The sequence below is a fragment of the Momordica charantia genome, assembly GCF_013281855.1.
Source record: "Momordica charantia cultivar OHB3-1 chromosome 11 unlocalized genomic scaffold, Mcharantia_2.0 BLBB01000011.1, whole genome shotgun sequence".
NCBI classification, from domain to species: Eukaryota; Viridiplantae; Streptophyta; class Magnoliopsida; order Cucurbitales; family Cucurbitaceae; genus Momordica; species Momordica charantia.
Genome location: NW_028275159.1, coordinates 83120 through 96592, shown reverse-complemented (window position 1 = coordinate 96592; position 13473 = coordinate 83120). Strand labels below are relative to the sequence as shown.

Genomic DNA, 13473 nt, shown 5'->3' with positions numbered 1-13473 from the left:
ACATGAATGTCGAATCTAGGATATTTACCAATGAAGGATAAGACCTAACACTCATTTCAATTTCTATTTTCCACCATACGGTTAACAGGACAAACAACACCATCAGAGTTGCTGAGCTCGCTCCACAAAATTTGTCCTGTGTCCAACCAATTCCTAATCTTGTAACATATCTTGATATCTGGGAGTATCCAAATCAATTTACATGCACCTCAACTAATTTCATGAGATGGGTAACCCTACTACAAACGTTTCTTAATATTTTAACAATCTTGGTTTCCTACGAAAGTTCAATCAATGACCACCAGGAATAAATCACTTGTTTATCTCCCTCGAAGAAAAAGGTCAGACGAACAGCAGTTTAGATGGAATAAAGCATAGTGACGATGGGTGTACACAATGGGCAAGCAGATTGTACGGTGCTAGTATACAATTCACTGAAAAAAGTCAACTTCATCTATCAAGTACAGAAATTCGACCCATTCCATATCTAAATTTGCACGATTAGGAACACAAATTATAATTGTTCATCCGTCCAGTGACCAAGTCATAACTGAGAGAGACAACAGGTTAGATCATAGGTTAGACATTCCATGGAAACCTGCAAAGCAGAAAACAGATACACAAACAAACTGAAAACTATTTTTGAGATGGCTCTCTTAGTCGTGCCATGAAAAATCTCCCTTGACCTCCCTTAGGCTCCTTCCTCTTCTGTAGTCAACTTCTGCATCAGAGCAGGATAATCCAAGATTATACTTGCGACTATTTTTGGGTGGCACTATCCTTGAGAATACATCTTCTGTTTCAACTTGGTTGAAAGAGGAACTTGATCCTGACATGTTACCAGGTTGTCTTTGCAATTTATTGTCTGCATCAAACAGGTGATGATTGTAACCAAAGGCATGCAATGAATAATCTAACTATTTTATAGTATCAGAATTGTGGGTCCGCACTTTAAATTATCCTTACGGGTGGAAGAAAACTAGTGCTAATATTCATCAGCCTCCACAATTCTACCCCCCACCAAAAGAAAGTATAACATCCTAATTATTTGACTTTTTAAACACATTTCCTCAGAACATTTTTATGCCTTTATTTTCTTTTGATTTCTCATTTTACAGAACAAGTATGTGCTTGTATCAGGTTACAGGAGCTCACCTTCACAGCCATTGCATAATGGCAGCACTTCAGCGCAGGTTTCCTTTTCGACAACATCAGATGCTGGCTTCATACTTCTCTGACTCTGTATAGTTGTCTTTGTGGATTTTAGTTTTTCACCTAGCAATGGAGGTTCAATACTTTCTTCTGCCGACAGACTAGTTGAAGTAAAAGGTCTCATAGTAAAGGAATCCTCCATTACATCAGATATCTCCACATATTGTGTAGTAGTTATAATTTCATCTGCACTGAAACCAAATGATGCTCGGTAAGCTTCTATTTCCTCCACATCTTGTTTTGGAGACTTGCTGTGCCGGTTTTGATAACCGTTCCCTCCAGAAGAGTAAACATCTGAATCCTTTGATACACTCAACCTCCCACCGGTATGAGGGAATGGTGGATTGTCCAGATAGAATTGTGCAAATGTAGCAGGGCAGAAGAAATTGGAATCTTGAGATGCCAAAGATGTTCCTGTTTTCTCGTGTCCAAATAGCCGACCAGAACCACTTCTTGGATATTTTCCATCTTGGGGAGAAGATGAAGGATTCCACTGTGGGGGGAAGTCCCTCTCAGGAAATGAAGATGATAGGCAGTCGCCGGATGTCCTTGAAATTGGTGATACGAGGCTACTGGCTGGACTTCCAGGATAGAGAGAATATGCTGCTTGAAGATCATTTGAAGCAATGTAATTTGTCTTTCCAGTTCCTTTGAGATCCACTGATGAGGAGAGGAACTGAGCAAAAGGCACATCAGGGGAAGAAGGCGTAGTTAGGTGAGCTAGTTCGGGTGGGGGAGTGAGTGGAGCGGTTGATGGTTCAGTGGTGAAGGCTGAGAAAACAGGAGGAGAGACCAGTTGTGGTTCATGGGCATACGGCCCTGTAGCAAACATTGTCGATGAAGGACCTCCAGGTGAGTTGGCAGATAAGGACAAGAAACAGCTAGGTGACTGAACGGTTGAAGGGAGTGCAGAATTTGTAAAGGATGCTGGTGAAGAAGGTGGGGCAAGAAGGGATGGAGCTATAACTGTAGCCTGGTTGGTCATTCCAGCTGCTTGAGGTCCATTTGGCTGGGTTGTCACAGCATTGCCCTCAGGTAAACGAGATGCAGGTACAATGCGCTTTCCACCTTTCTGAGAGTGAAAGCAGGATAATGCACCCCAACATCCACCCCATCTCTTCCGCTGGTACAGAGGAAAGAATTGGAAGGTAATCATAACAGCTCATTCGAGAATAGTCTATGAATAACCAAAAAAGTTTAATCCCACGGAAAATTTTGTTCTCAGAAGCCAAGCGTAACAAATAGATTTCATTGCAAAAAATTAGAGCCATCCTTTTTCACAATTTTTGCACCAGTTCAAGCCAGCAGAGAGCCAGTACAACATGATTCAGGTTCAACAATCAGTTTTAGCATGAGCTAAGTGCCTTCTAGATCTAAGCATGTTGTTAGTGGAAGGAAGTGAGCCACTTCACCGCTTCAGAAGAAGCTGGTTGGAAAGTGGGGGTCAATAAATCACATATCTACCAGCACTAATAAAAGCTGTAATTCAACAATTATAAATAAATAAATAATAAATATATATATGTATGTATGTGTATATATATATATATATTTAACGCTAATATTCAACCAAAGTTTTCCATCTGCAGAGTATCGCATCATTTTACTTCGTCTTCTATAAATAGAATTCCTCCAACCTACACTCACTAAGTTTAAAATTACAACTTTGCACGATTGAATTAATGGTCAGGAAACTTGTAAGAAATTCCAGCAAGTTTTGTAGTACGTCTTGATTTACAAAGCAATGAAAATACGAGAAACTAAGCAAGGGCGGTTAGTGGTTTGATTTTCAGAAACAAATTCTAGAACTAATTTTAATAGTAGGAAATGTTTTGGAAAGTGACTAAAAGTTATCTTCTGTGTTTCTAGAAATGACAGCATCTCTCTTCTTTTCCTCAGATCTTCTATCTTTCACGTTCTTATGGAATTCCCTCTCATCTTTTTTATTTTTTTATTTTTAAATGAAATCCTCTCTCATCTCCTTGAATTTGCTTCTTCTCCAAATCGGTTGCTACTGCTTCCTGATTTACTCATTCTTCACATGGGTTTTCTTCTTTTCTCATATAGGACTCTCATCTTGTCTATTACTAGTAATTTTTTCATTGGGTTTTGATAGCCATGGTTTATTTTTTGTATTTTTACATTCTTTATCTTGTCTCTATTTCACTTCTTTTGGAGTTTGTATTGTTCTCTTTCATTAATTAATGAAAATTTTGTATCTTCCAAATAAAAAACTTATTTATTATGCTTCTTCCTTTCAGATGATTTCTTTTATTTTATTCTCAATAAGTCTTTCGTTTCTTTTAATTTTTTGTCTCTATTCTTTTTTTTCCCTTAAAAGAAACCTGAGACATATGTATTATAAACAAAGAAGAGTTGAAACAGCCTATGGACTGGGGTAGAGAGAGTCCCCACCCAAAAATACTAAAAGAAAGCTTTCCAGTTGTTCACAACCATGGAGAAGTTTTTTTTTTTATGTGAAACAAAACTTTCATTGAGAAGCGCCACCAAAATAACCATGGAGAAGCTATAATTACAAAAGAATTTCGTATTTGTAAGGCGCCACCAAGAAGCTGTGTGCTGCACATTCCTACAACAAGGGTTAAAAGTGTAAACCTTATCTTAAAACGTAAGCCGATTCCTTTCTAGCCAAATGTGCTAAAGAAGAGCTCTAACCGCATAATTCCAAAGGAATTTAGCCTTTCTAGGTAAAAAACCAGCCCATCAAAATTTCAGATAACCAATTATCGATATGTTTAGGAACACAAGTCGAAATGTCAAAAATATCCTGCAGAAAGTACCAACCTTGGGTTGCAAAAGGGCAATAGATGAATAAGTGGTCTATGGATTCACCATCGCTATTGCACAAACTACAAATAGAGGGGGAAATAGTAAGCTGCACTTCTTTTGAAACCCTCTTGGGTATTTAGCTTCTGTGCCAAAGACGTTGATTTTATTAGGAATTCTAAAATTCCAGATTGGAGCAATAAGAGAGGTCTTCAATGAAGGGGGAGCCTTTGAGAGCTTTAAGAAAGCAAATTTTGTGGAGAAGCTCCTTCTTTTCCTAAAGCCAATAAACCTTGTCATCACCTTCTCCAAGTCTTACCACCTCCAATAATTGAATGAGTCCCACCCTACTTTCCATTTCGCTATCAAAGAGACCTCTGCGAATGCCTAAATCCCAATTTCTTGATTTTTTTTTTAAATATTCTTGAGTATCCAAACCAGTTTGTGTGTACCTCAACTAATCTCACAGGACACCCGCCTGACCCTACAACATTTATTGTCGGGAAACACATAGGAATTAATTCCTAAGGTAGGTGACTATTATGAGGTTTGAACTCATTCCCTCTCAATTAATCATAGGCCCTCTGGACTAATGAGGCACCCATGATGGTTCATTCTCTTGAGTTCTTATGCTGACAATCAGAAATAGATGATTCTTTTTTCAAAGAGATGTTGTAAATGTTCGAGAAATATGCTCGAAGAGTATTATCCTCTATCCATTCATTAGTCCAAAATCTCATTTCCCCCCATTTTGCACTTTGAAGTTAAGATTCGGAAGAAAAATTCATTGTTTTTCGTGATGTCGAACCAAGGTCTCCCCTTTGCTTTACCTTTAGGGATAAGAGTGAACCACCTATTCGGACTATCACCATAGATACTACCAAGTACTAATCATCCTTTTTCATAAGGCCTCCTTCTCTTGAGTGAATCTCCAAAGCCATTTGGGAAGCAAGCTATTATTTTATTTTTATTTTTTGTTAGAAAGTGCCTATGCCCAAACCTCCATACTAGGGAGAGAAGTCTTCCTGCAAATCACAAGGTTATTGCAGCCACCTTTTGAACTTCCACCATTCAAAAAAAAAAAAAAAGAAAAAAAGAAAATCCTCGCTAACTCTTCAATTTCGATACTCCCTTTGGTGCTTTAAGGATAGAGAAAGTAAAGAGGGAGACTACTGATCACCAATTGAACAAGCATCAATCTTCCCCCTTTAGAGAGGGTTAAGTTGCTCAATTTATCAACCTTTTTCCTTGTCTAACATAGTAAAAGACTTCAGTAGTTGCATCCCAATGAATTCCCAAGTAGGAGAAGGGGAGCTTCTCCACTTTACAGCCCAACTCCAAAGCCTGTCAGACGGGTGCTATGCTCCAGATTTATACCGTCAAAGAAGTTTTGCCTAAATTTAAGGAGAGGCCTAAAGCAGCTAGAAAGACAACGATCACCAGCCACCAGTTAGAGAGAAGATCATCCTGCTCCAGACAAAAAATAATAGTATCATCAACATATTGTAGGCGAGAAATTTAATCTCATTTTGCCCACCAAAAGACCTCTTATGAACTTCCTTTGGTAGCAGAAGTGAACCCTGACTAAATATGTCTGAATAGGAAAGGAGATAAGGGATCGCCTTGCCTTTAAGCCCCGTCAGGCAAAATTCTTTCCCCTCATTCTACCGTTAATCATAATTGAGAAGTTGGTAAAGGACTAACATTCCTTGATCCACTTTCTCCATCTTAGGCCAAAGATTTTCTCCTCTAAATGGCATCAAGATAGTCCTAATCTACTTTTCCATAAGCTTTCTTATAATCAAGCTTCAAAATAAAACCTGATTTTCCTTCTGCATCCCATTCTCCCACCAATTTCAAGGTCATCGAAATCGCATCTAGGATTTGTCTTCCTTCAATAAAGGCCACTGCGCATCATGGATAATCAAAGGAAAAACTTTCTCGAGTCTCTCTGATAAAACCTTCGCAATGATCTGATAAATGGAAGAGATCAAGCCAATAGGTCCAAAATCCCCAACCTTCATCGCCTTGGTTTTCTTTGGAATCAAACAAATATAGGTCTCATTAGTGCAGCGATTGATGATGAAGTTTTGAAAACAAATCTTGGAACACTCCAAAAAAATCACGCTTCAAAATGTTCCAAGCTTTTTTAAAAAACCCGTTGGTCATGCCATCAGCGCCAAGGGACTTCAGATTACCAAGACTACAAACTGCCTGATGAATCTCTTATTTTTTGAAAGGTATTTCAAGCCAATCCTTCCAATTGGAGACAAGCCGCACTGCAAATCTTCCACCACAAACCTTTTTCCCTCGATAACACCGGTACAACTTGGCAAAAAACTCAACCACTTCCTGCACAATCTCATCTTCAGTGTTGAGCACAGTACCATCCTCTTTTTCTAGGATAGAGATTAAGGACTTCGAATTTCTAGCCGAAGTCCACAAGTGGGAAAAAATGGGAATTCCCGTCACCCTCCTTTATACATTGAAGCTCGCATTTTTTAGCCCATTTTTCCTTTGCTTTTTAAAGTCCAGTAGCCTTCAATTTTGATCTCTTAGCATTTAGGGCACTGTTCATTCCTCCCACCTCCTCTAATTTGCCTAACTCATCAATGCTGTCCTGGACCTTCTTCAAGCTCAATTCTACAATGCCAAAAGATTCCTTATTCCACTTAATCAAGTGACATTTAAGGCCTTTTAACTTTTTTATAAAAGCAAACCTCGGCCGTGGAAGGAGCTCCACCAAGAATCAACATTTGTCAGAAAGGAAGGATGATCCAACCACATTGTTTAACCGAAAATGGGAGGTCCCCATTTTTTATTTCCCATATTAAGTTGAATAGGGAAGTGATCTGAGGTAGTTCTAAAGAGACGAACCAGCTCCACTTGTTTAAAAGAATCAACCCAACTTCTAGAAAGGAGAAATATATCAAGGTGCATTGCAGAAGGAGAGCCCCTAAAGTCTGACCAAGTAAAAAGGCCATTCTTCATACAGGTATGTTAATTTTTTTTTTTTTAAACAAGATACGAACTTTCCATTGAAGAAATGAAAAGAAACAAAATTGTTTAAAGATACAAACTCCTAAAGGAGTGAAGAAGAAACCAACAAAAAGCAAAAAACATAAGAATCCTAAGCATAAAAAGGTCCCCCCCCAGCACCAGCATTAAAAATGAGAAAGAGCCCAATAAGGAGTCAACTCCTTGCACTGAGTTTTGATTCCACAAAATAATCACCCCACCCAGAGAACCTACTACACCTAGCTCTATCCAACCTATGTGTCTCAAACTCCAGATCAACTTGACCAAGTTTCTATCAAAAGCCTCTAGCTCGGTCTCTTGGAGAAAAACAAGAGGGACTCTTTTGATTCAGATGATGGGGATGATTTTATTGACGAGGTTGGTTTCGATATGAGCATTAGCAGCCAAGATTCTACACCTTTTTTGGAAGAGCAAACAAATTGTTTTGAAGACCTTTCGAATCATTCCTTTGCAGAACATTTTAATAATCTCTTCAATTTGGACAAATAAATGGTTGACCTCCCTTCTGTTCAAGACCAAGGGAAGATTGATGGTTGTCTCCTGAGGGTAAATTTTCGGGTAAGGAAGATGTTGAGCAGTCAATTCCCCCTTATTTCAAAGGGGCAGGAATTTTTCTTGTTCCCTTTCAATCTTCTTCACGAAAATCTTTCTTAGGGGTTATCAAGAAACTTCTAAAGATCAAGATTTCCATGGAGGGGTCAAAGGTGAAGCTATGTGTGGCAGATATCCCATCTAGGAAGGGACGAAGGTGAAAGGTTATGTGACAGGTGGTTTTTCAAGGAAGTTTTGAAGGTGGCATGATGTAAGGTTTTTTAAATTCTCCCTGTTTTGCTTTGCTTTTTCTGTCTCCAGAGGCTGGACGTTCTTCCTTTTGCCTTAGATCTTTTGTTGAAAGGTTTTGGGTTCAGACTTTCTTCTTGTTTGTTCGAGCCTGTTTCTGGAGGAATAGACGTTCAGGCCATTGTTTCTTCGGCCTCTTCAACGGTTAAAAGTTCGGCATTTTGATTGTTTTAGAAGTTGTGGAGCCAACTAAAGAGCTTGTTTATCCCATATATATGATCGTCAATGTAGATTGGTTTTCGTTGGTTTCTTCCAAGAGTGGCCGATTTCTGCTTGGTTCTTTTTGGAGTATGTTCTTGGTTTTGTTTCTAGGGAAATATTTGTTTTATCCCTCAAGCATTCTTCAAGTCAGGACTCTAAGTCGTGTTTGTGGAATCTTCTCTTGAAGTTCTTATGGTTCTCCAAGCGTTGTAGCGTGCAGTTTGCAGAGTTTCTGCAGCATTGTCAGCGTCGCTGGGTTTTAAATGTCATTTATCTTTTTTTTGTGTTTGTATTGCTCTTGTTGAGCTTATTCTAAGGTTTTTTTTGGTTTAATTTTTTAATTTTTATATTTCTCTTCTTCTTTCATTACCTATAAGAGGCACCCCAAGGTAAGTTAACGGCCAATTACTAGCAGTACCCAATGTTTTAAAAGGCTTTTGAGGCTTACGCCTTGCGGCCCGCCTCGAGGCAAGGCTCTAACTTTTAGCCTTAAGTCTTACGCCTTCTTTGGACTATAAGAGGCTTGCGCCTCGCATAGAAGAGGCTTACGCCTCTTTGAAAACGCACTGAGACTTAAAGTATACGCCTCGTGTAATGATTACAAGAATACTATTAATTTTTCCAATTCTTAAAAAATATCAAGGTTTTTTTTGTATGGAATCCTAAGCAGGAGTTGTGACAATTCAATCTATTACTACTTTTACTACCTAGACTTTAAAAATATTGAAGACAACAATTTATAGAATAAGTAAGTTCTATTGGTGATAATAGTAGTGATGTTATGATGTTTTTTTAGAAATTTTTTTGAGTGACAAGTAACAAGTGGATATTTTGATAATTTTATATAACTATTATGTTTGGTAATACTTGACCACACAAATTTAAGATTTGTTTAATTCTTTTAATTGAAATTGACGCTTACGCCTCATACTGCCTCGAGGCTTACGCCTCGCCTTTTCAAGAGAAAAAGCCTCGAGGCCGCCTTTAGCCTTTTAAAACATTGGCAGTACCACCCAAATCCTATTCTTGAACTTTGTCGTACTCCACATTAATTCCTGAAATATACTTTTATCTTTGTTAATCTTCAAATCAGAGGCTTTCCTCTAAAGAGTCAAGGCTACGAAAAGGATTCTCCAACTCATTAATATTAGTGCAAAATACAAGGACTTCATTAGCAAATTGAAATGGTTCACCCAATTCTTACCCATATTCAAACTGCAAAGCAACCAGAATCCACCCCCTTAAAACTCTTCGAAGAACATCAATAACTAACAGGATCGGACAGAGCAAATTTCCTTGTCTCAGACCTCTGGAAACTTAAATTCTACCCCTCTGCCAGTTGCCAACTATCTATTAAAGTTTTTAAATATATATATAGTTTTAGTTGCCTTCCTTGTTAGATGAAAGAAGGATAAATAGTATGTAAGGAGGTTTGTGAGGACTGAATGGTGAGTTTTCACCTTTAGAGATGTAGAGGTTGTTCCATTTGCTAAGTCCATTCTTCAATCTTTCTATTATGGGAAGCCAGAAAGCTTCTTTCCTTGAGTTGCCATTTAGTGGAATCCCCAAATAAGTTGATGGCCAATAGCCCATTTTATATCGTCAAGCCTTGGCGATGGCTTCCAAGTTCTGTGAGTCCAGTAGAATGCCTAAAATTTCAGATTTGTTGTAGTTGATGTTGAAACCCAAAGCCATCTCAAACACTTTGATGATTATGAGGAGATTTTTTATGCAACAAGGGTCCTTGTTAGAGAAAAATAGGGTGCCATAAGCAAATAGTAAATGATTTACCTTGATGGAGCTACATCTAGATGCATAGCCAGATAAGGAGTCTCCTTGTCTGATTTCTCTAGTGGAAGAGCATTTGCCCCTCGATTTCCCATTTATAATGATAGAAAAGCTTGATGTTGAGATACAAGCTTGATCCATTTCCTCCATGTGGTGCAGTTTTACGAAGCGTCTAAGCACAGTTCATTGTTGTTCCAAAACCCTTGTGATAAAGAACAACATCTACCTATTACACCATGTCAAAAGCTTTCTCTATGTCTAGATTTAACACTACTCCTTCAATTTTCCTCTCTTTCCATTCATCAATAATCTCATTTGCAATGAGCGATGCATGAAGGATTTGTTTTCCTTCCACAAAGGCTTATTGGAAGTCAATGATAGTGTGACGAAGGACCTTTTCTAGTCTCTCAGAGAGCACCCTTGCTAAAATCTTGTAGGCATAAGGAATAAGACTGATAGGTCAGAAGTCGTGTACTATTTTGGCATCTCTCTTTTTGAGGATGAGACAGATATAGGTTTCATTCAAGCTCACTTTTTATTTTTATTTTTTTTAGGCGTCAAAGCCTTGCTCCCCTATACCCAGGGACACCCGCACCAATCCCAAGACCTGGACTCAAGAGACATCGAGGGTTTTTGGTATTAAGTTTATTGGAAGGTTCGAACTTGAGACCTCTAAGCCAGCATAACCAAGAGACCTCAAGTCCTTGCCAACTGGGTTGCACCTTCAGGGCCATTAAGGCTTGCATTTATGATTCCATTTTTGAAAAAATCCTGGAACATCGCCATGATGGCAGCTTTGATGATGATGTCGACTATGATCATTTCCTATCTTCTTAAAATCAAGTAACAAATTTAATTTTTTAAGAAACCAAAAAACGCACATGTTTTCTTTAGAACTCAAGGACACATTTGTACAACCTATAGAACATATCCTGTTCAAGTAAGGTCGTCAAGACCGCACATGTTTTAAGTAATAAATCTTTAAACAGTTTCCTGTAAGAGTTTTTCAATCACGAAAGTTTTGGAATTCTCCCTTCTTTCTAAATAGATGGGAAAAAGGAAACAAATTCATAATATCAGACGTAGGCGTTCATAGAAGGTTCTAAATTTGTGGCATCTTAATTGGATCTAAGGCCTTTTTCACTCCATCCAATCCTTGGGGTTGAATCACTTCATCATTCTTGACCTATAATTAAGAGAAAGGGATTCTGCTGATATTGGATGCCATGGAAAATAGTCATCTCATTAAACCTGCATTTTAGGATACAAATCATCCGATTGTTCAATTTTTTGAAAAAGAAAAGTATTTACACTTAGAATATAATAATGATATGTTATCAATCTGTGTTAACACGCTTCATATCAAATTCCAGTAGCTCATTCTTTTCTGTCTTGATATTTTGGCAGACTGAGTATCTGGTTGCTATAGTCATAACTTCATTTGGACTACAAAATCTCCTCTCCTTTCAATATCATTATTTTATTTTAAAAGGCATTAATAGTAGAAAGACGAATAATAGATTAAATTTGGTATCTAATTGATTGAGTGTACATGGAAAAGTAGCTACGGAAATATACTAGAGTTTCTTGGAAGTTTAGTCTCATTCAGCAATATTTTTGGATGATCCTTAAAATGAGTTGGAGCCACCGTTATGCCGTAAAAATTGTTCCCAAGCTGTAAAAAATTGGCAAACTTTAAACTCAACTATCTTTTTTGAGAAAGGTAAGTAATGAGTAATTGTTTGGAGATAAGTAAAACTGACCACCTAATTCAGGTTCCTACTAGCAAGAACATAACCATGAAACTTGTTTAATGTGAAATATTTTCTTAAAACTTCTTTGTATGTCTCATAAAGATTTGTATGTAGAAACTTGATTAACTGTGACGCTAAAAAAATTATTAGGATGTCTATGCTTGTTGAATTTGTATGCAGAACATTGATGAATTAGCTACTTCACAGAGAATGACGCTCATTCTTCTTGAATACCAGTTCCAATAGAAAAAGATGCTTAGAGGAAGCAAACAATGTGAAATTAAAAATTATCTAATAGCAAAGGAAACCAACGACTGCACACCTCACTCCCAGCTAAGTCAGATGCATCTCGCCTTGAAGGGTTTAAGTATATCACAAGCGTTCATTAGTTACAGACAGAGTAAGTTCACACTAAGATTAACGGAAGGGAACCAGAAGTGAAACTGAAATTAAGTAATAATTAGCATAAGGTGGATTGATCATAAATCAGATCAGGACGAGAAGGCGATGCCCATCAATCAAAGCGGTAGACCCGTCGGAGGACTGGCTAAAAAACCATCACGTACATGGGATCCGCATCAGTAAATTAACTCGGGATAAGAAGAATGGATTGAACAAATTTGCTAGCAAATATAAGGGTGGCGAAGAAAGCAACCCCAGATCTAGGGAAGAACAGGCAGAGAAAAGAATGCCTACAAAGTAAATCCTAAGCCTAAGCAAGCAAAATGGTGCCTAGAGCACACTAGATCTACCGCTACAAGAAACAATGAGCAAAAACCATCATATTCCGGAGCAATAAATTTCATATTAGCAGAATGATCAGTGAGGGAAGAGATGCATACCCGTTCCTGCTGAGGGAATCTGTTCTGCTCGGACCCCATCCGTAACTAGTAGCTCGACTAAGTTAATTTATATTTTAGTGTCCTGAGCTGCACCTTCCTACAAGACTCTTGGCCCTCCTCCTCCTCCTCCTCTTCCTGCTGCTGCTGCTGCTCCTCCTCCTCCTGACGGGCATAAGTATAATTAATTATGCGGAATTACGTTAGTTAGTGAAATGAGGAAGTTTAAACAGAAAAAGGTACATATCTATCTCTATTGTTTCAGCTTGAACGTAAAGAGGAGAGGAAGGAGGTCCATTACCGTCAACTTCGTCAATTTAACGACTAATGGGAGTCAGACCCATATCAACCCTGATATTTCTCAATTCACAGTGCACAATCTGACAGCATTTAGATTTGCTCTCGCAACGCGGAAAAGAGCGACTGATAAAGAGAAAGAGAAAGACGATCCAATATACTTTAATTTTAATAGAAAAGAGATAAAATATTAATCGAAAGGACAAGGAAAGACAAAAGCGAGAAAGATAAAGAGGCATAACACAGTGAACTATGAAGTGAGCGTACCTGAGAAAAGATGCCCTTTTGCTTTTTCATTTTATTTTCCCTCTATTTCAATTTTACCTTTCTTTTGCGCCATTTTTCTCAATTTTTAATTTAGTTCCGTTTTTCATCTCTCCTTTAAAAGAGATTAACTAAATCAAATTATTATATTTTAAAAGATTGAAATTACCTTTCCTAATTTTTTTTTTTTTTTGAAGATTAACCATCAAACTATCCAGCTTTAGGTTCATAATAATGTCTCATCTGTCTCATGTGTATTTGGTAAAACTTTTAAATTTTCATGTCTATCCCTTAGAGATGAAAAAAATCTCTTCAAGGTTGGGTACCAACTCCAAGAACAGGGAATGTATTTTCCATCATACCCTGATCCCTTCTCCGATTCCATTTTTTAACCAATAAATATATTTTTTAATTACCTATAATACTAAATTGTGAATAAAATATTAAATGTT

General features: G+C 37.7%; 1 protein-coding gene across 1 annotated transcript; it reads right to left on the bottom strand.

The window, feature by feature from the left end:
- Positions 1–462: 462 nt before the first annotated feature.
- On the bottom strand, positions 463–12977 carry LOC111005956 (hydroxyproline-rich glycoprotein family protein). The gene is made up of 4 exons (XM_022277672.2): positions 12762–12977; positions 12464–12625; positions 1156–2335; positions 463–865 (listed from the first exon to the last, which is right to left on the bottom strand). Exons 2-4 carry the CDS (start codon positions 12500–12502, stop codon positions 657–659), a joined length of 1428 nt encoding a protein of 475 aa, XP_022133364.1. The 5' UTR covers positions 12503–12625; positions 12762–12977; the 3' UTR covers positions 463–656.
- Positions 12978–13473: the final 496 nt, after the last annotated feature.

Excerpts from the sequence above, each read along its gene's own strand:
- LOC111005956 (XM_022277672.2), bottom strand. The coding sequence starts at position 12,502 with ATGGGGTCCGAGCAGAACAGATTCCCTCAGCAGGAACGG. Across the intron at positions 2,336-12,463 it reads GATTCCCTCAGCAGGAACGG|CGGAAGAGATGGGGTGGATG; the intron begins GTATGCATCTCT and ends CCTCTGTACCAG. Across the intron at positions 866-1,155 it reads ATTATGCAATGGCTGTGAAG|ACAATAAATTGCAAAGACAA; the intron begins GTGAGCTCCTGT and ends TGTTTGATGCAG.